The following is an 18,183-nucleotide window of genomic DNA, read 5'->3' on the forward strand; positions in this document are numbered from 1 at the left end:
TCCTGTCTCGGGGCATGGAGACCAAGCAGCTTCAGAGTGTCTCCTTCCAGAAGAGGGTGACATCTGTTAGGAGAGCAGTAGATGGAACTGGGACCTGCGTCCCCGTGCCCCTTGTATTTGGGGCACTTGGAGCTGTTGAACTTGTCAGACTCTGAAGCCTAGACATGGTGAAATCAGCTAGACAGTGAGGGCTAAGAGGGGGTTTATAGAAACGCACACGGAGGCAGATCGGGGAGATGGAGCCTTTGGAACTGAAGTGAGAGAAGGGAGTAGACAAGTGTCAAGGTGCAGCCTGAACTGGGGGTACAGGGCGGCAGGTACAGGGGCAAACAGACATCTGTTGAATGCTTGCTCCCTCTGGGCCAAACGCTTTATGGATAGTAGTTCATGGAATCTTCCCACATGTCCTTTGAAGGAGGAGTTTTTAATTCCCATTTATAGTTAAGCCAAGCAATGATTAGAGCTCTTTCAAAACTCTGACATGAGCAGGAGAAAAGAGATTTGCCCTCATAGTTACAGGATTCCCCAGCCAGGCTCTTCCTCATCAGGGACGCCCGCAGGCAAGGCCGCGGTCTGGGTGGCCAGAGCATCCAACCCACCGGGGAAGGGCTCTGAAACTGGGCTTCAGCCGCGAGTCTTGGAGAAACACGGAAGTTTCTCTGGCATTTCCCACAAGAGCAGACTTAGGGGGAGTTTTGTACCTGGCATCCCAGCACGAGGTGGGGCAGGACCTGGGAGCTTGGGGTTGGGGGCGGGGGGCAGCATGGCAGCAATGGTTCCTTCAAGCCTTGCTGCGGAGGGAAAAATTGCCATTTTACGTTTCAATTAGGAGGGACACTGGGGTCAATCAGCAGTGCCACCAGAGGAAAATGGGCCCAGCCCAGACCTGGGCCTCTCCAATTATTATTAATGAACTTACTCTCAGAGCTGCCAACCTTTTTATATGCAAACTAGGCCTTTATAGGGCCACTGGCAATCAGGACTCATTAATGAACTCAGAAGGAGCCTCAGTGAAGAATCTTACAGGGGAGGAGAGAGAGGCTCATGCTTCCACCCACATCCTGGACTAGAACCAGGCCAGACCGCGGGCAAGGCTCCAGCCTGCCACAGGAGGGTCCTGCAGCTCCCTAGTCCTGCTGGCCTCAGGGAGATGCTTGCTGACCAGCCACCCCACCTGAGGGGGCCCCACCCACCCACAGGAACTTGCCTCTTTCATTAAAGGGAGGAAAGATGGTGGGTTGGCACCTAGCTGCTGATTCTGAGCCATCATCAGTCCTCTCCCTGCCTCTGTGTCTGCTTTGCAAAGTAGAAGCAATCCGTTAGGTTGGTTCTGAGGACTCTCAGATCCCAGTCTCCCTCAGAGCCGCATTCGAGGGTAAGCAGTGTTTTGCTGTAGGAGGTGGAGGCGAGACCCAGCACTTCTCTTTCTGCAAATGCACCCACAGACCGAGCTCCTCCTGCAGCTGTGGGTGTAGCAGGAGGATGCCAGACCCCGGGCATGCTCTAGGTGGAGGGAGGGCTGCCCAGGGCCCCAGGAAGGAGGAGGAGCGGAGCTGGCTCACAACTCCCCATTTTTCATAGATCTTCTCTCTTGATTCCCCAACATCACACACCTCCTGCTCCAGTCCCCAGCTTTATCCTTTCCATAAAATCACTCATCGTCTGTGCATCCCACCTTCTCATCTCATCAGAGCAGCATAATGAGATGGAAGCTGAGGCAGGGGGACAGTACAGAATTGTTAACACTCTCTCAATGTGGACCTCAAGGTCTCTGGAGACCCATGTGCTTTAGAGCCTCAGGACCACATTCCGGGTTCAGTCCTTCACCCCCTTCCCCTCCTGCTGGCCTGCCTCCCTGCTGTGCCTCTTTGTTTTATTTATTTATATGTAAGCGTGGTAAAATACGGCATATCCTACAATTTACCATCCTAGCCAGTGTTAAGTGTACAGTTCAGTGGCATTAAGTACATCACATCATGGTGCAGCCATCACCGCCCTCCTTCGTCAGCCACCACCAACTCTCCAGAACTTTCTCATCTTCCCCAACTGAAATTGTGTGACCATTAAAAACACAAATTCCCCATTCTCCCTCCCCAAGAAACTACCATTCTGTCTCTATGAATTTGACAATTCTACATACCTCCTAGGAGTGGAATCGTGTCCTATTTGTCCTATTGTAAATGCTTATTTCACTTAGTATAACGTTTTCAAGATTTGTACATGCTGTAGCGTATGTTAAAACTTCCTTCCTTTTAAGGCAGAATCATATTCTGCTGTATGTATGTATACACTTTGTTTGGCCATTCATTCATCAACGAGCACTTGGGTTGCTCCCACCACTTGGCTGCTGTGATCTGGGTGTACAAGCATCTGCTCTCGTCCCTGCTTTTAGTCTTTGAGTGCATGCCCAGGAGTGGGGTGGCTGCATTTGCTGTTCCTCTCCAGCTGCAGTTCAGGATGAAAGCGTGCGTGGCCTGGGGGAGAGGAGAAGGGTTTAGTTTAATGAGACTGGGGCGCCTGCTCCCTGAGGCAGTGTCCCAGCAGTGCCACAGGACTGCCTGACACGGGGTGCTCAGGCTCTGCTTGTGTTTGCAGAAGGCCTCATCCTGCCCACACCAGTCAAGCCTGGAATACTGATGCCCTTCTACCCAGCTCCTGAGAATCCAGCTTCTGCCTCCCAGCTAGGCAGAGCACCCACACTCCTTATTTGAGCCCATTCTCCCTGAGCCCTCCCTGGACAGAGCTGACTGCTCCAGGGAAAGGGACCCCGGCCATTCATTGCCTCCATCCGCCAGGACCTCCGGGCCCCGCTCAGCTCCAGGAGTATGCGTGCCCGCTGCTGGCCTCTAGGAGGCACACAGTGCACATCTGCTCGGAGGGCATTTCCTTGGGGTCAGGCCCTCCCAAGAGCTGTCAGAAGCTTCTGGATTTAAAAGGTCTCTGGGGCTCATTCCAGAACATTCCCAAATGCCAGACTCAGGCCTTCCTGGCCCCCTGGCTGTGTGGTCCAGACTCAAGGCCCAGGGCTTTGCCTCACTGTGGAGCTGCTCATGTGGGCTCCTCTCTCCCAGCCTTGGCAGCTTAGAACTGAAGCAAAGGGGTCATCAGTCCAAAGAGGGACAGGACGCCCAGCCAGCAGGGCCTTTCTCTGGTAGGGTAGGAGGGATGCCAGGAGGAGTCCACAGGAGCGTCTGAGTCCGGAGTACATTCACATGGACCCTAAAGAGGGCAGGGGGTGGCTTCCGTGAGAAGTGGCCTCGAGATGGTGACTCTGGGGCCCAGGATTCCTCAGTCCCATTCCCTCCCACACAGTGGCTGGGGGTGGGCAGCAGTGCCTAGGCCTGTGCGTGGTGCACATCCAGATTATGCCTGGAGAGGCACTGGCACCTTTGGCTTCCTGCTGCCCAGCCTGAGCCATGCTCTCCATCCCCAGGACTGTCCCCAGCTGCTGAGAGTGGACAAGATCCTGGTGCCCGTGGAGGTGATCAAGCCCATCACTCTGAAGGCCAAGAACCTGCCCCAGCCACAGTCGGGGCAGCGTGGGTATGAATGCATCCTCAACATCCGGGGCAGCGAGCAGAGGGTGCCCGCCCTGCGCTTCAACAGCTCCAGCGTGCAGTGCCAGAACACCTCTGTGAGTGCCCCAGCCCCGCTCTGAGCAGCCTCGGCTCTCTGCAGCCACCCCCGTTGTTGTTCTTTTCAAGAGCCAAATGGGCTCAGCTCTGCAGGATTTTCCTGAACACCCACAAAACTGCTTAGCTCCCTACCTAACTGCTTCCCCAACCCTGCTTGCCCAGCCCAGGCCTGCTCTTACATCCACTGGACTGCGAGGTCACCAAGTGTCTGCCCACAGCTGTGGCCTGTTGTGTTACAAGAGTCCCCTGGTCAAGACAGAAGCTGTGATGGGAGAGGCTTTGGACCACCCATGGGGCCGTGGAGCACTGTTCGCCAGCAGATGTGTTTGCAGGGTGGGCCAGGCTGGAGGAACATTCACATGCATCCTCTTCCCTAAGAGGAGCTCCGGGAGCCCTGGGCCTGCCTTCCTCCAGGGCTGACCCGAGCACCTTATCAGAGTCCACAAAGGCCCACCGATGCCTTCACACTACCCAGCGGCCATTTCCCAGCACAGGAGGCTTCTGAAACAGAACAGGCTCCAGCAAAGGGCGGTGGATTCAGACAGAGCTAGCCAGAGGTGTGCTGCCCAACCCCTTTCCAGTGCTTAGAAAATCCACATTAGGTCCGTGCCCAGCTGCCAACGCATTGTGTCAACTGCTGTCACTGTCCCCAGGTCCCAGGCAGCGTCCCCTCACCATGCCCTGCCCTTCCTGCCTGCTTGCCCCTCTCCTGACCTGGTGGCCTTCCCGGCCCCTCTCTGTTTTCTCCTACTCTTTCTGGTCTACTTCTGTGCACCCAGATGCTCAGAAACAAACATTAGACTTACAGACTTGTGACATTTTTTGAGCTATAAGAGACATGAACGTCCTTCCTCACTGTGCAAGAAAGAAACTGGAGGCCCAGAAGCAGGGGCAGATCTAGGTTGGTGGGGCTGAGAGTTATTCCATTTGGGGGACCTCCTTTAAGAATGAAATATAATAAATACAAAATGAGATGCACGGGCAGACCCTAGAAGGAGCTAAAGTTCCATGCACTTTGCATAATCTGCCCCTACCCAGAGGGTAAATGCCACATTGAAGGTCACACAGCTAGTGAGTGGCAAGGCTGGGCCTGGATGCAGGGTCCCCTCCTGTGTCACACTGCCTCCCACTCATCCTTCTCATTGCTTCTGGTGCTTATATGTGGTGACGCTTAGGGGATGTGATGTGGGACCAGGAGAGTCCTGGATAAAGCGGTTCATGGGAGCACCTCACCCGTCCTGCAGGAAGCAGTCTAGGAGTAAATGGAGCTCAGAGAAGCCTACACACTTACCCAGTAGCACTCAGCATTACAGGGAATAAAGTGACAGTTGCTCTCCTGGCTTCTGAAACCCCAGAAGCATCCCCACAGCACCCAGGTTGCCAGGCTATTTTGCAGATTTCTGGATTAAACCTACTAGCAAAGGTGATATTGAAAACACCTCTTGCTTCCTCATAAATCCTGAGGCCAAGCTGACCAGCCCCGAGGGCTTGGATCAAATGATTCTTCCCCAAATAAGCATGCCCCTGGCGGAGGGGAAAGCCTGAGGCCCACGTGTGCTCAGCAGAGGGCAGGTAGGGGTTTCAGATCCCAGGGAAAGCAATATTACTTCCTCAGAGAAGCTGCCCTTGGGATGTGGGCCGCAGGCATGTCAGGAGGGAGGACAGAGTCCTTGGCCTCTGATGGTCAAGCCCTCAGTTCCCCGGATGCCCTAACACTGGGCCCCACAGCCCATGCTTCAGCCGACTCAATTAAATAGGCAAGGGTACCCAGATAACAGTCTGAATTCATCCTATAAACCCCTGTGTCAGAGCTCCATCCACGCCTTGGAACTCACTGCCATTCTCTTTACCGCTAGAACTGAAGCCTATTGTGTGCAGATGTCCTCAGCGTTCCTAAACTGAGGCCTGAATCAATGAACTAGCCCATTAGGGGTTGTGCTGCCCCCAATGTGGGGGCACAGCCAGAGCCCCGACAGGTGAGTGCTGGGCAGGTGTGGGCCAGGCCTCCTCCTCTGCTGGGCCCCCTCAGGGTGCCTGGTGCTGGCACCCTTGCCAGTTCCAAACAACAAAGAAAATTACGGTGGGCATCTGCTTGGCTTAAATCTTGGGATTTCCTTACGTGGGAATTTCACATCCAGAAGCCTCATGCCCCAGGACTATGGTCAATTCTGCTTCCAGCCCCTGGGGCCCCACGCCCTCCATGGGGGCCCATAGGGGTGGGCGTCCTGCCCGATTGCCCAGCCTCCTGAGTACATGGGCTCAGGCACCTCCAGATACGCTTCCAGGAGACCACGGTGGGAACATGACACTGGAGCTCTGATCACCAAGCCGAGGTGACTTTTAAGCTCTGGCCCATCTGCTGTGCTCCCCACAGGAGCTGGGAGAGCTCGTGCCGCCTGGAGTCAGGAGTGGGGGGCTGCAGCCTCCCCGCCCACGCAGGCCAGTCCTCAGCACATCTGGGCTGCTGCTCCCAAGGCTCAGCTGACTTTACTCTCATGCCTTTTTTGTCTCACTGCCCTAGTGAGGAAGGGGATGGGGAAATTTGTTTGTCTACCACTTTAAAACCTTAGAAACTGAGGCAACAGGAGATGTACCCCACAGAGTAGATTCCAGGAGGAATCCCCTCTACCTACAAGGACCCACTGGAATCACACAGTTCAGGGGGACTCAGCTCTGATGCCCTCAGGAGCCTATCTTTGCAGGGGGACAGTGGGACCTGAGGATGGGCCAGGATGCCACTTGCCATCAAGTGACTGGCTTCAAAGGCAAGCTTCCCTTACTGTAGTTACAGAAAATAGCATACCATCAGGGCAGGAATACACCTGAGAGAGAACCTACTTGAGCCTGTGACAGTGTTGGGGGCTGGTGGTGGGGGGTGGTCTTGAAGCCCAGAGAAGGCAAGTGAGAAAGCCCAGGTCACACAGCAAGTAAGTAGCAAATTCAGAACTTGAATCAGTGTTGTAACACACCCCCTAGTCAAAGGTTGGGCAAAAATTAGCCTCTGAGCATGTTATCCCCAGCCTTGGTGTTATCCTGGGAGCAGGATCTGATTGGCATTACAGAGGGTTGTGGAAGAAGGGTTGTTCCACCTCCCAACTCTGTCAGCTCTCTGGTATCGGTCAGGGAAGGGGGCAAAGGAGTTCAGAGAAACCCCACCTTTGTGATGGCAGAGGGAGGTGGGTGACAAAGAGGTCTCAGAGGATAGCAGAGAAGGAAAAGAGAGACAGGAAAATGCAGCACAGGCCTGACCCTGGACTGGCTGGGCAGCAGGTCTTTTCCAGCCCACTGTGTGGGGACAGTCCCTCAGGCAGCAGGCGGAGTGGGGAGCACCTGTATTCTTGAGCTTCTTCAGACCAAGGCTCTAGGGAAATGTCAACTGCTGCTAATAATAGTGCCCAATACCCACCTCGGCCACTGGCAGTCATACTAGTAAGTGGGCCACGGGGACAGCCGGCCAGCTAGAGTGTTGGCCTTGAGGCCTGAGGCTCCAGGCCCAGGTTCCACTGACCCACAGGGGCCTGACGACTTTACCACATGCAAAATGAGGATGGGGAGCTCTCTGGGAGGTTACTTGTCCCCCTTCATGCTTTACTGGAGCCCAGCTGGGAACGGGTCTGCTGAGCCCTCTGAGGTCCTGGACGTGGACACAGCACACACAGGCATCTGAGGTTGTTCAGATTTATCTGCCCAAGTGGTTCCACTTCCCAGCATATCTCAGAGCTCAGGACAAGGGGATGGTTGAAGGAAAGAATATTCGAAGTATATAGAGATTTTGTCTGCTTTAGAAGGTAGAGAAACTGAGGTCCACACTTTTCCAAGGTGATGAGCAATGTCATCGGCTAGCCAGGCCATGGTGTGCCAGACCTTGATTGAGACACTTAACCTTCTGACCCCTGGGAGCCTGAAACACTCTTCTGTCAGCTCTGGGCTTTGTGCAGATTAACTGCCTGCTGATTACAGAGAGCTATATAAATGCTAAGTGGAGCAGAGCTGGGGAGGCCTGGGGGATGGGAGCCGGTGGTCCAGGCTCCCCAGCTGTTGATCCCCTCCCCCTGCAGGATGCAGGTCCTTGGAAAGAGAGGGCAGCCAGGAAAGAGTGTGACTTCCCTAGAGACTGAGGGGGCGGTGAGGAGCACCCGGGTTAATGATTTCTGTAATATTTCATAGCCAAGATCCCCGGAATGGGGAGGAAAAAGAGAAAGCAAAGCCTAACATATTCAATCCTTAAAGTCTTTTTTACTCTCAGTTTTCTTCAAAAGGAAAATGCATGTACACACACACATGCACTTCAGAACACATCAGCATTCTCATATGCATACATCTCCATATGTACCCAGGGTCTGGCACATAAACACTCAATATACGGCTGCTATTATTATTCCACATAAACATAAACATAGGGAACACAAACATATTTTTGGACCTCATCCCCAGTGTGTATACACAGATTAAAACACAATAATACACGATTGCTGATTCCCTGTGACAGGCACTGTGCTCAGACCACTGGGTGGTTATCTCAAACCCTCCCAACAATCCCATGAGCTATGCATGCTTTGTAATTCCCACCTTACGAGTGGAGAGGCTGAGACTTAGATCATTTGCCCTGAGACTTAGATCCCACAGCTGGTCACTGCAGAGCCACTTCATAACAGCATATGTGCATGTGTGCACATGCATGTATGAGGATGCGGATAATACAGATGTGTGCACCAGCTTCTTCGCAAGTTTGGCCAGCACACGAACACATTTGTGCACATAGATGCATGCGGACATATGCAGAATTTCTTGCCTTTCTGTCTGGGGGATTTGGGGGCTGTTCTGAGAGGGGCCTAAAGGTTCTGTTGATCTGTGGCCAAGAGGCTCCTGGTCACCACTTGCTTCTGCTTTGGGTCCTGCCCAGGCCCAGCCTGGGAGGCAGGAGCCAGGCTCTCGTCCTGAGTAGGCACCACCAGCGTCCCTCCTAGAGGCTGGAGCAGCCTGGAGCGGGCCCATACCAGCTTCCCCACTGGGGCCTTGGAGGAGGAACACAGAAAGGGTCGGAAGTGGAGCTTGGCTACAGGAGAAATGAGAAGGCAGGTCTGGAGACGTATTCTCTCCTGTCCCCCACAGGGCAGCCCTCTACCCCATCTCCCTGCTTCTAGCAAACTGCAGGGAGCAGCCATTCTCTAACTGGCCTGCACCAGAATCACTACAGCCGCTTGTTCAAAATGCTCCCCATCTCCAGAGGTTCCAATTCAGCAGAGCTAGGGTGAGGCCCTGGAACCTGCATTCAGTAGGCCCCCTAGATGATTCTGATGAAAGTCGTCTATACACCACTCTTCAAACCACCAGTCTAGAGTGCAAGAGGTTTTACGAGAAAGCTTGGGACAACTTAGAACTGACAGGGCAACTGCCTGACCCAGTAGCAAAGAACTTAATCTCTGGGGAGTTGATTACTGTGCTACATAGCAAAAAGCTTGAGTCACCAACTGAGTTACACGATGATCAGATCACTGTTGGTTCTCTAGGGTTAGGGCTTTGCTTTATTCTGTAGCTGAGCCCAGATCCTGCCCCTGGCCCAGGTGTCATCATTACTCACGAGGGAGAGTCTAGGAGAGTGTGGACAGTGCAGTGCAAACCACTGCGCTTAAGAGAGAACACTGCACATGGCCCGTGGCCTCCGCACGCACCACCAGGGAGGTAGTGTGGACCTCGGGAGCACTAGGATGGAGCCTGAGGAAGGCCCCATGCCCATCCTACCCAGGTTATGTAGGAGGACAACGTCGCAGCATAGTCACATGGGAGCATGTTCTGTAACTCAGGAATTTCAGGTGATTTCCCAGATTAGGATTATAACATCACCTTCACAAGCCTCTTATGTATGGGCTGCAGAGTCAGAGGCAGGTATGAGAGGCTCCAAGACCCTCCCCAGGCCATGCATTCCTGAGGCTTTGTGTCCGCCTTCCCCTTGAGAGGAGGCGCAGCTGCCTGTATAGTACCCATTGCCACCCCCACAGCCCACCTCTCCAAACTGGACCTCTGTGTTAAAAGAGCCCACCCAAACACCACGTCACAACAAGTCCCCTGGACTGACCCCTTCCAGCAACTTGTCAGCCCTCAGCCCACCCTCTGCAGAACATCCGTGTGTCCCATTCCTCCATCCCACCCCCTGCGGTGGGCAAATCTGGTGGAATAATGAGAAAATCACTAGGTAGGAGTTGGAAATGCTGCCCAGGGCAGGCTGAGTCCCTGCCCACTACCCTCCCTCTCTGGGGGTTCGCATCCCCAGAGCCCCTCCCCTAACCTCTTCCTCCACCTCTTAGCACCGCAGTCTCAAGGAGACCAGCCAGGTGGGGCATGAGACTCCTGAGGAGAGCCAGGCAGGGAGGCAGGACCCAGCAGTGACCCCGTGCAGGCCTAGACGCAGCTGCCCCAGGGCTGGGGCCTGGGCCATGTCTTTGAGCCAGGGAATGCCTTTGGCCTCTTGGCCAGATTCCCAGGTTTGTCCTCTAAGTGTCTCTGGGACTTCCCACCTCACCTCTAAGCCCCAGCCAGCCTCTTCTGGCCTTACCCCAGCAGCCCATCACCTTGAAATGCAGCCCCTTCATTTCCTGGGCTCTGTACCCACTACCCCACCCGGGGATTGATCAGCCTGCTCCAAGTCGTTGGTAAAGTGCCCAACCTCTTGAACATTTCCCAGGAATTACAGTTCCCACATCAAATCGACAGCCTGCTGGGGCCTGGAGGCAGGCAGGGAGGAAGTAAGTTCCTCCCTCAGTTAAGTTTCCTGGGGGAAGCCCAGCTGGGCACAGGCCTCCTTTGCTCTAATCCGCTCAGTGCACAGGCACCCCAAATGGGTGTCTCACCCAGGCCCAGCCCCTGCCTGCCCTAGCTTCCTGACCCCCTGAGATGTGCTGTGCCACCTGCCCACCCACGTACCCTCCCCAACACATGCCCCATCCTGGCGGCTCCTTGGCCCTGTGCACTCCCGAGGCCCCAGGCTGAACATCCAGCCCCCTGGAAATCCGACCCAGCTTTCTTCTTTCCTACGCCAACCTGGCTGCAGTATTCCTATGAAGGGATGGAGATCAACAACCTGCCGGTGGAGTTGACGGTGGTGTGGAACGGACACTTCAACATTGACAATCCAGCTCAGAATAAAGGTGTGGAAGGTGGGCCCCGGGGAAAAGGCGGGGTGGAAGGAAGGAGCAGTTCCTGTTCACAGGCTGGTGGCATCTGTCCCCCACCCTGGTGGCTGTCCCCTTCCCTCTGGCCCCAAGCTCAGCTCCGTAGCCTCCGCCGCCCCCATCACTCTGCACCCTCTGGGGTGTGGGCTCCACTTGGGCAGAGGGCTCCTGGGGGTGGAGCGGACAGAGCAGGACTCCACCTCCCAGTCAAGTTCCTCCAGTTCTGCTTGGTCTTCCGTGGGTCAGAATGGCTGGATGGGCAAGGCTGTGTTGTGTCCAGTTATCCCAGGGCTGCACTCCTTGTCCCCACTACCTGGCACCCCTCCCCCGGCCCTCCACCTGACCCCCAGCACCTGTTGCCCTGCTCCCACAGTTCACCTGTATAAGTGTGGAGCCATGCGCGAGAGCTGTGGGCTGTGCCTAAAGGCGGACCCAGACTTCGAGTGTGGCTGGTGCCAGGGCCAGGCTCAGTGCACCCTTCGCCAGCACTGCCCCATCCACGAGAGCCAGTGGCTGGAGCTGTCAGGCGCAAACAGCAAGTGCACAAACCCGCGCATCACAGAGGTAAGCCTGGCACACTGGGCCCACTCTGGGCTGCTGAACCACGCCCTACTGGGGGCTGGGCCCTGAAACCACTGGGGCTATGGTGTTGCTCCCCCGTGATCCTCAGGTGCTTCTGGATGCCCTGGCTGCCAGGTGCCTCTGTGTTTTCCTGCACAGCCTTCCAGAAGCTGCAGGCTTGATCCAGAGGCCCTTCCCTTATCAAGGGAGGTCAAAGGCAGAGAGGGCTTGACTGTGGTGGGGTGTCCGCGTGAGCTGTGTTAGAATGGACTCCAAGTTCTCTAAGCCTCGGTGACAAGGCCATTAAGCTCCATCAGTAGCAGTGTCACCAAGCAGCCGTGTCATGGGAGGAGAAGGTCTAAACAGAGCGGCCTCAGGATTCCTCCAAAACAAGGTTTAAGGTGTAAAATGGCAGAGGTGGATTTGGAGCACATCAGAAAGACCCCGTGGGCACAGGGCATGCAGCAAAGACCAGTGAGGGGCCGGGCAGAGCTAAACTCAACCAGCTAATTGCTGGGGGCTCTGGGCCAATTTATCACTCTTTGCTTCAGCCTCCTCACCTGTGAAATGGGCCTAAGTGTCCGTCTCGCAGGGGAATCACAAGGATTCTAAGAATATATGCAAAAGCAGCTCCATGCCCAACCGCTGGGGATCTCACCATCCCCCTCCTCCTCTGTTCATCATCAGCATTGTTAAAATCACTGCCATGCAAGTCTCAGCCATGGGAGTTGCTGCCCCCTGGGGTTTGTTTAGGTGGCCTACTGTCTTCACCTCCCCCTCCCCTGCCTAGGCAGAAAGACCTGCTAAGGCCCCTCCTCCCACCGTGGCTGGAGCTCCCTGCCCCCCTGGTAAAAGAAGGAAGAGGCGCACGCATCTCTACGCTGGGACTGTGTGTGACTCACACTGCACCTCCAGCACAGTGCTTAGCAGATAGCAGGGGCTCTGTGCCTCTTTGCCATAGTGGATGCTGATTGTAATAATGAAACAAAGGGGGTTAGAGGACAGAAGAGGGAGAAGGAAGCTCAGCCTCTGTCTCTGCATTAGTGAGGAAAGACCGGGCATGAGGCTCTGTGCAAAGTTTGACAAACACACATGTATCCCGTCTAACAGGGGCATTTTGGCCAAACACCTGTGTGGTGCTTTATAGTGTACCAAGTAGCACTTATTCCACCGGTCTGCGTGATCTCCCTGCTGTACGGTCTCCGAGGGCTGCCTCACAGCGCCGCAAACTGAGTGGCTTCAACAACGAGCCCTGATTGTCCCTCAGTCCTGGTGGCTGGACCAGACCAAGGTGTCAGCGGGCAGGGCTGGTCCTCTGGGGGGTGAGGGAGGAGGGGCTGCTCCACGTGCCTCTCCTTGGCTGTGGAGGGTTGTCTTCTCTGTGCGTCTCTTCACATTGTCTTCTACATGTTTGTGTCCAAATTTCCCCTTTTTGTAAGGAAATTAGTCATCCTGGATTAAGATCCATCCAAATGACCTCGTTTTAACTTGATTACCTCTGTAAAGACCCTTTCTCCAAAGATCACATTTAGAGGTACTAAGGGCTGGACTTCAGTGTGTGGGTTTGGGGAGGACACAATTCAACCCTTAATGCCTGCCAAGGTCAGGGTTAGTACAACCCTTTACCAGATAAAGAAGACCAATGCTCAGAGATGACTATTTATGCTACCCAAAGTGTAAATCACATGGGCCCTGAACCCCAGGTCTCTTGATTCCTAGATTAATGTCCTCATCCACTACAGCGGTAACACAGCCATACATTCCCCCGTACCCCCACTCACAAACTGCCCACACACCAGGGATGTGAAAAGCAGGGAGGAGCGTGAGCTTTGTGAGTGAGCTGACTCCTCCAGTAAAGCGGCCCCATGGGGCGGCCTTCTGTGTGTGCCCCCTCTTTGGACCCCTGGCCCTCCACCTTCCTGGTTAGCCAGACACCGGGAGTTTCTCTTAGCCCCTACTTCCATCTCCTGCATGGGTAGGAATCTCAACAGTGATTCTCAAACTGAGGGAAGATATTTATGCATTTAATCTCAGAATTATCTGGAGAAGGGCAGGTGGACACCCCTCTATTCCCTAGACCTGGGCCGTGTCCCTCTCTCCCTCCTTTCCAGCCACCCCCAACCCTGGAGCCCTTAGTAAGAAACCATCCCCAGGAGCTGCCATGCCTGACTGCTAACGTGAGTCTGCCACAAACAGTGGGACTTGCTTTCTTCTTGGCCTGAGACCAAGAAAATCACAGGGAGGAGATGGCAAATTAAACACATCTCCCTGCGACGGAGGCTATTTACTGGCTCCCTACTGGGGTACCCAGGGAACCGAAGAACGGGCCAGAGATAAAGCTCCTTTCTCGGGAGGACAGGCCAGGGCTGGGATATCATGCAGATGCTGCTGCCAGGTACCAGCGGTGCTCTGGGGGCTGGATGGACAGGTGTTTGAGAAGGACATGGACTCCCTCTCCCTGTTCTCCCTATAGCTGCCCACCTCCCTCACACAGAAGTGGGTCCGTGTCTCCAAGGAATCTGTCTTTCCACTGCAGTGGGAACATACATGTGCAAACCCTCACACTCACGTGCACACTCACTCACAAACACACATGCGTAAAAAGCAGGAAGTAGCTTGACTTTTGTAGGTGAACATCAATCCCTGGCACAGCTGCCACTCGGGGGCACCCCAGCCTAGTTTCTTTCACTTCTTTATCTCACCCTCCTGCCAGGAAGGAACCCTCAGGTGTGACCCATGCGCAGTGGGGAGAGTAGGAAATGTTGAGAGGTGGGCTCTCTGAGCTCCTCCAGTTGTGATCCCGTTGACACTGGCCAAGATCCAGGTGCTGATGTTCAGAGGCACCACCAGTGGGAATCGTGCCCTGCTCTCACCTACAAATGCCAATAGAGGCTGGCACAGAATGTCTTCTACCACTAAGGTCATTACAGTGGGATGTCATAATTAGATCATGTGAAATGTTTGGAGCCCCTACCTCAAAGCTGGCTCTCAGTTGTTGATTCCTAATATTTCAATCATGGGTTTTTATACCAACAATCACCTCTTGGGAGGAAAAGCCAGTCATTTTGGCCAGTACATGAGGGTAAAGTCCAAATTAAATCCATCTCTGTTAGAAACTGAGCCAAACAATGAAGACAAAGGGGGTGGAACAAATGCTCTTCTAATGCCAGGAAGACACTTAGATAGTTGTAGTTTTAAGAACAGTTACAACTCAAGAAATAAAGATGGTGCCATCACTGGGAAGTCCACAAGGTGACATGAGACACCATCCCTGCTCTCTGAAGGATGAGGAATCAAACACAATAATTGTTACCATGAAAGTAGCATGAAGAAAGTGCCTTGAAACACAGAGAAGACAAGTAGTGATTTTACAGCATCTTACTATGTTGATGGACAGTGACTGTGAACGGGGATGTGGGGGCGGACTTGGTGAAGGGGGGAGCCTAGTAAACATAATGTCCTTCATGAAATTGTAGATTAATGATACCAAAATAAAATTTTAAAAATAAATAAATAAAAGAAAGTGCCTTGAAATTTCGGTGGAAAGAGAGAGAACATCCGGCTTTGAGGAAGTGACATTTGAGAAGGGTCTTAAAAGATGGGTGGATTGCCATGGCGTGGAGGGCCGTGGGGTGATAGGTGGGTTGTTCATTCTCCTTAGACTGGAACCAGAGCTGCAGATGCTGGAAGGCATTAGTCCCGATTTTCTGTGCATCACCCGGTAGTAACGCAGATCATGTTCCGTCCCCTCATCTCTTCCTCTGTGAAATTGGAAGAGGTACAAGGGGCTTCAAATACTGCGGCTAAAACCACACACAAATGCAGACTGCTCTACCAGGACCTCCTGCAATGGACAGTCCCAGATCTGGGTGCCTTCCTAGACGTGGACCCAACTCAGGAAATCGGGTGGAGATGGGGAAGAGCCGGCAGCCTCTTTTTGCCCCATCAGCAAGTGGGTGGTGGTTCAGTCTTGGTGCCTATCAAATTACCGGGCTTCCTCCCTCCAGATAATTCCAGTGACAGGCCCCCGGGAAGGGGGCACCAAGGTCACCATCCGAGGGGAGAACCTGGGCCTGGAATTCCGGGACATCGCTTCCCATGTCAAGGTGGCTGGTGTGGAGTGCAGCCCTTTGGTGGACGGCTACATCCCTGCAGAACAGTAAGTGGAAGCCACCTGAAACACGGGCAGGCACGATAACTCCCTCATGTGGCTGACTTACCTTCCCTGGCCAACAGCAGACAGCCACCTGCAAACAGTCTTGGAACTTGTCTCCCAGAGAAGGAGAATGTCCCTAACCTTCTGGGGTGTTGGGATTCCCGCAACTCCCCAGCCCCTGAAATAGCTAGCTGCCATACTGGCGGAGGTATAAAAAAGTAAGGAAAATGGCTGGGGGGGGGAGAGAAAAGTGATTTCTACCTCCTTGGGGTGCTGGTGGTAGGTAGCAGTGAACAAAGCAAAATTAAAACCTGTAATAGTAGTGAATGTTCATTTCCTTATCCCTCAGCTGTCCTTGTCTCCCCACTCATGTCCTCCCCCAATTACTGAAGAAGCCGATCCTGTGCTTCTCTATATGGAAACTGCAAATGAAACTCCACCTTTGGAGTGCTTCGGATCGTTTTTCTCTTGCAAACTCTGCTGGTGCACTTAGTGGGTCATTTAGCAAGTAACCCTGACCTCTAACCCCCATGCTGGAGGAGGTTTGTAAGTCATGTATTTCCGTGCAAATAAGTAAACACAATTTTCCAGCCCAGTAAGCACAACCATGAAATGTTTACCAGCACAGTAGAATCTATATTGTGTTCCATCTTTGCTACCCTCCCTGCAGTAAAACCTTGCCACTTGTCCTGTGTGCATAAGCTATTGACTCTTTGCAAGGCCTCCCTTAGGTAGGTTGGTGCAGCTCACATGTCTGCTTGCTGGGTCTTGCCCCAATTTGGCAATAATACTGCCATTCTATATTTCTCCTGATTTCCATGCAGGTCTTCCTAAGGCATTCATAGCAGATCGGATGTTTGAAGGCTCTAGTCTTGATGGACAGTGACTGTGAACAGGGATGTGGGGGGGACTTGGTGAAGGGGGGAGCCTAGTAAACATAATGTCCTTCATGAAATTGTAGATTAATGATACCAAAATAAAATTGTAGGATTGGTAGGATTCACCTCCCTGGTTCATCATTGCTTATTTACTCAAAGATCTTTCTGCGGCTCCCTCAATTTTCCAAGAACTTATTAGAACAAAACCAAAGCAAGCTGCTACTGTGATCCGGGGTACTTTGAAATGCCCTACTGTAGACCTGAATAGCCAGCTATAAACTACATTATTATAAAGCCACATGATTGAAATATTGTCATGCTAGTTAGGTTAGTAGAATAAGATAGAACACCCAGGGAAAGAATCCTGATATATAAAAACTTAGTATATGATAAAGGGGACATTTCAAGTGAGCAAGGAAAGGCAAGGTCAGTAAGTGGTGCTGGTTAACTCCCTGGAAAAAATGCAAAATCAGATCTGTGTTCCACATTGTACACCAAAATAAATTCCATATGGATTAAGGAGTTACGTGGAAAAAAAATGAGACTAAAAAATTAGAATAAAATGCATGAGAGAATGGATGTGATTTCAAGAAAGAGAATATGGTCTGAGCATAACTGCCGAAGAAAAAATTACGAAGAAAAGTATTAGGGGATTGAGTGCATAAAATGTAACCCTTGTGGATCGAAGCCATTGTAAACAAAGTAAAAATATAAGTGATAAATTAGGAATATGGTTATGCCCTATTACAGTTAATAGATGCTTTTTCTTCACATATAAAGAGGCTCCATAAATAAAAGGCAAATATCCCCAAATGAACAAAAAGCGTGAAGGTACAATTCATAAGACAGACAAAGAAGCAAAAGTCATAGTTAAAAATGTTTTTAACATCAGTAGTAATCAATGAAATGCAAATTAAAACAACGGGGAACAATTTTAAAGTTCATGCCCAGTGCAAATGAAAGGCACGAGAAATAGCACACTCAAACGTTCACGTCAGGAGGGTAAACTGGGACAAGCTTTCTGGAAGGCAGTTTGGAAATGTAGGCCATAATACTTTAGACTGGCCATAAAACTTCTAGAACTTTCCCTAAATAACCAGAATGCACACATACTTAGATGCAAGAATGCTTATTTTGGCCTTATTTGTAATAGTGAAAATATTGAAGCTATTTGTATGTCTAAAAATAGGGAGTTAATCAATTCAATAGATTATTACATATGCACAGGATAGAAAACTACACAGCCATTAAATGTGATATTGCAGAAAAATCATAACTAAGCATACACTTAAGGTGTAAATAGGTTACCAAGCAGAATACCATGTTTCTAATTAATCTTGAAAAGTGAGACTGGAAATATTCAGTACTGGGTGGTACACTTGGGGGAGGAGAAGGAATGTGTATGGCAAGTGCTTTTATGTCCATGTTTTTTACACTGAACATGTATTAATTATGTTATCTGGACAGAAAGGCATATATGTTTGCTGGACACTCACTCAGGAGTCCTAAGAGAGGCACAGAACCTGGAAGCCGTAACGTAAAATACCAAGCATTTGAGCCACACAGATACTGTCAAACTAAAGTGTGGCAAAAGACACTGTAAACAAAGTTGAAAGGTGACAAACAGGGAGAAGATAATTACAATATTCATTACAAACTAAAGTCAATGCTCCTAATTCAGAAGCTCCTACAAAAAAAAAAAAAATACAATCTATTAGCAAAATAAAGAGATGGCTTCAAACCAGTCAAAGGAAAGGTCATGTAAGATTAAAGTACGCACATGC

The 18,183-nt window shown here is 52.0% G+C and overlaps 1 protein-coding gene across 1 annotated transcript in view; it reads left to right on the forward strand.

The window, feature by feature from the left end:
* Positions 1-18,183, forward strand: part of PLXNA4 (plexin A4) — a 432,372-nt gene that overhangs the window by 347,807 nt on the left and 66,382 nt on the right. Inside the window, exons 10-13 of the mRNA XM_073238449.1 lie at positions 3,434-3,634; positions 10,684-10,780; positions 11,178-11,368; positions 15,373-15,524. Coding sequence (XP_073094550.1) covers positions 3,434-3,634; positions 10,684-10,780; positions 11,178-11,368; positions 15,373-15,524 — 641 coding nt within the window. The remainder of the gene's footprint in view (positions 1-3,433; positions 3,635-10,683; positions 10,781-11,177; positions 11,369-15,372; positions 15,525-18,183) is intronic.

The sequence above is a fragment of the Manis javanica genome, chromosome 6, assembly GCF_040802235.1.
Source record: "Manis javanica isolate MJ-LG chromosome 6, MJ_LKY, whole genome shotgun sequence".
Classification (NCBI taxonomy): Eukaryota; Metazoa; Chordata; class Mammalia; order Pholidota; family Manidae; genus Manis; species Manis javanica.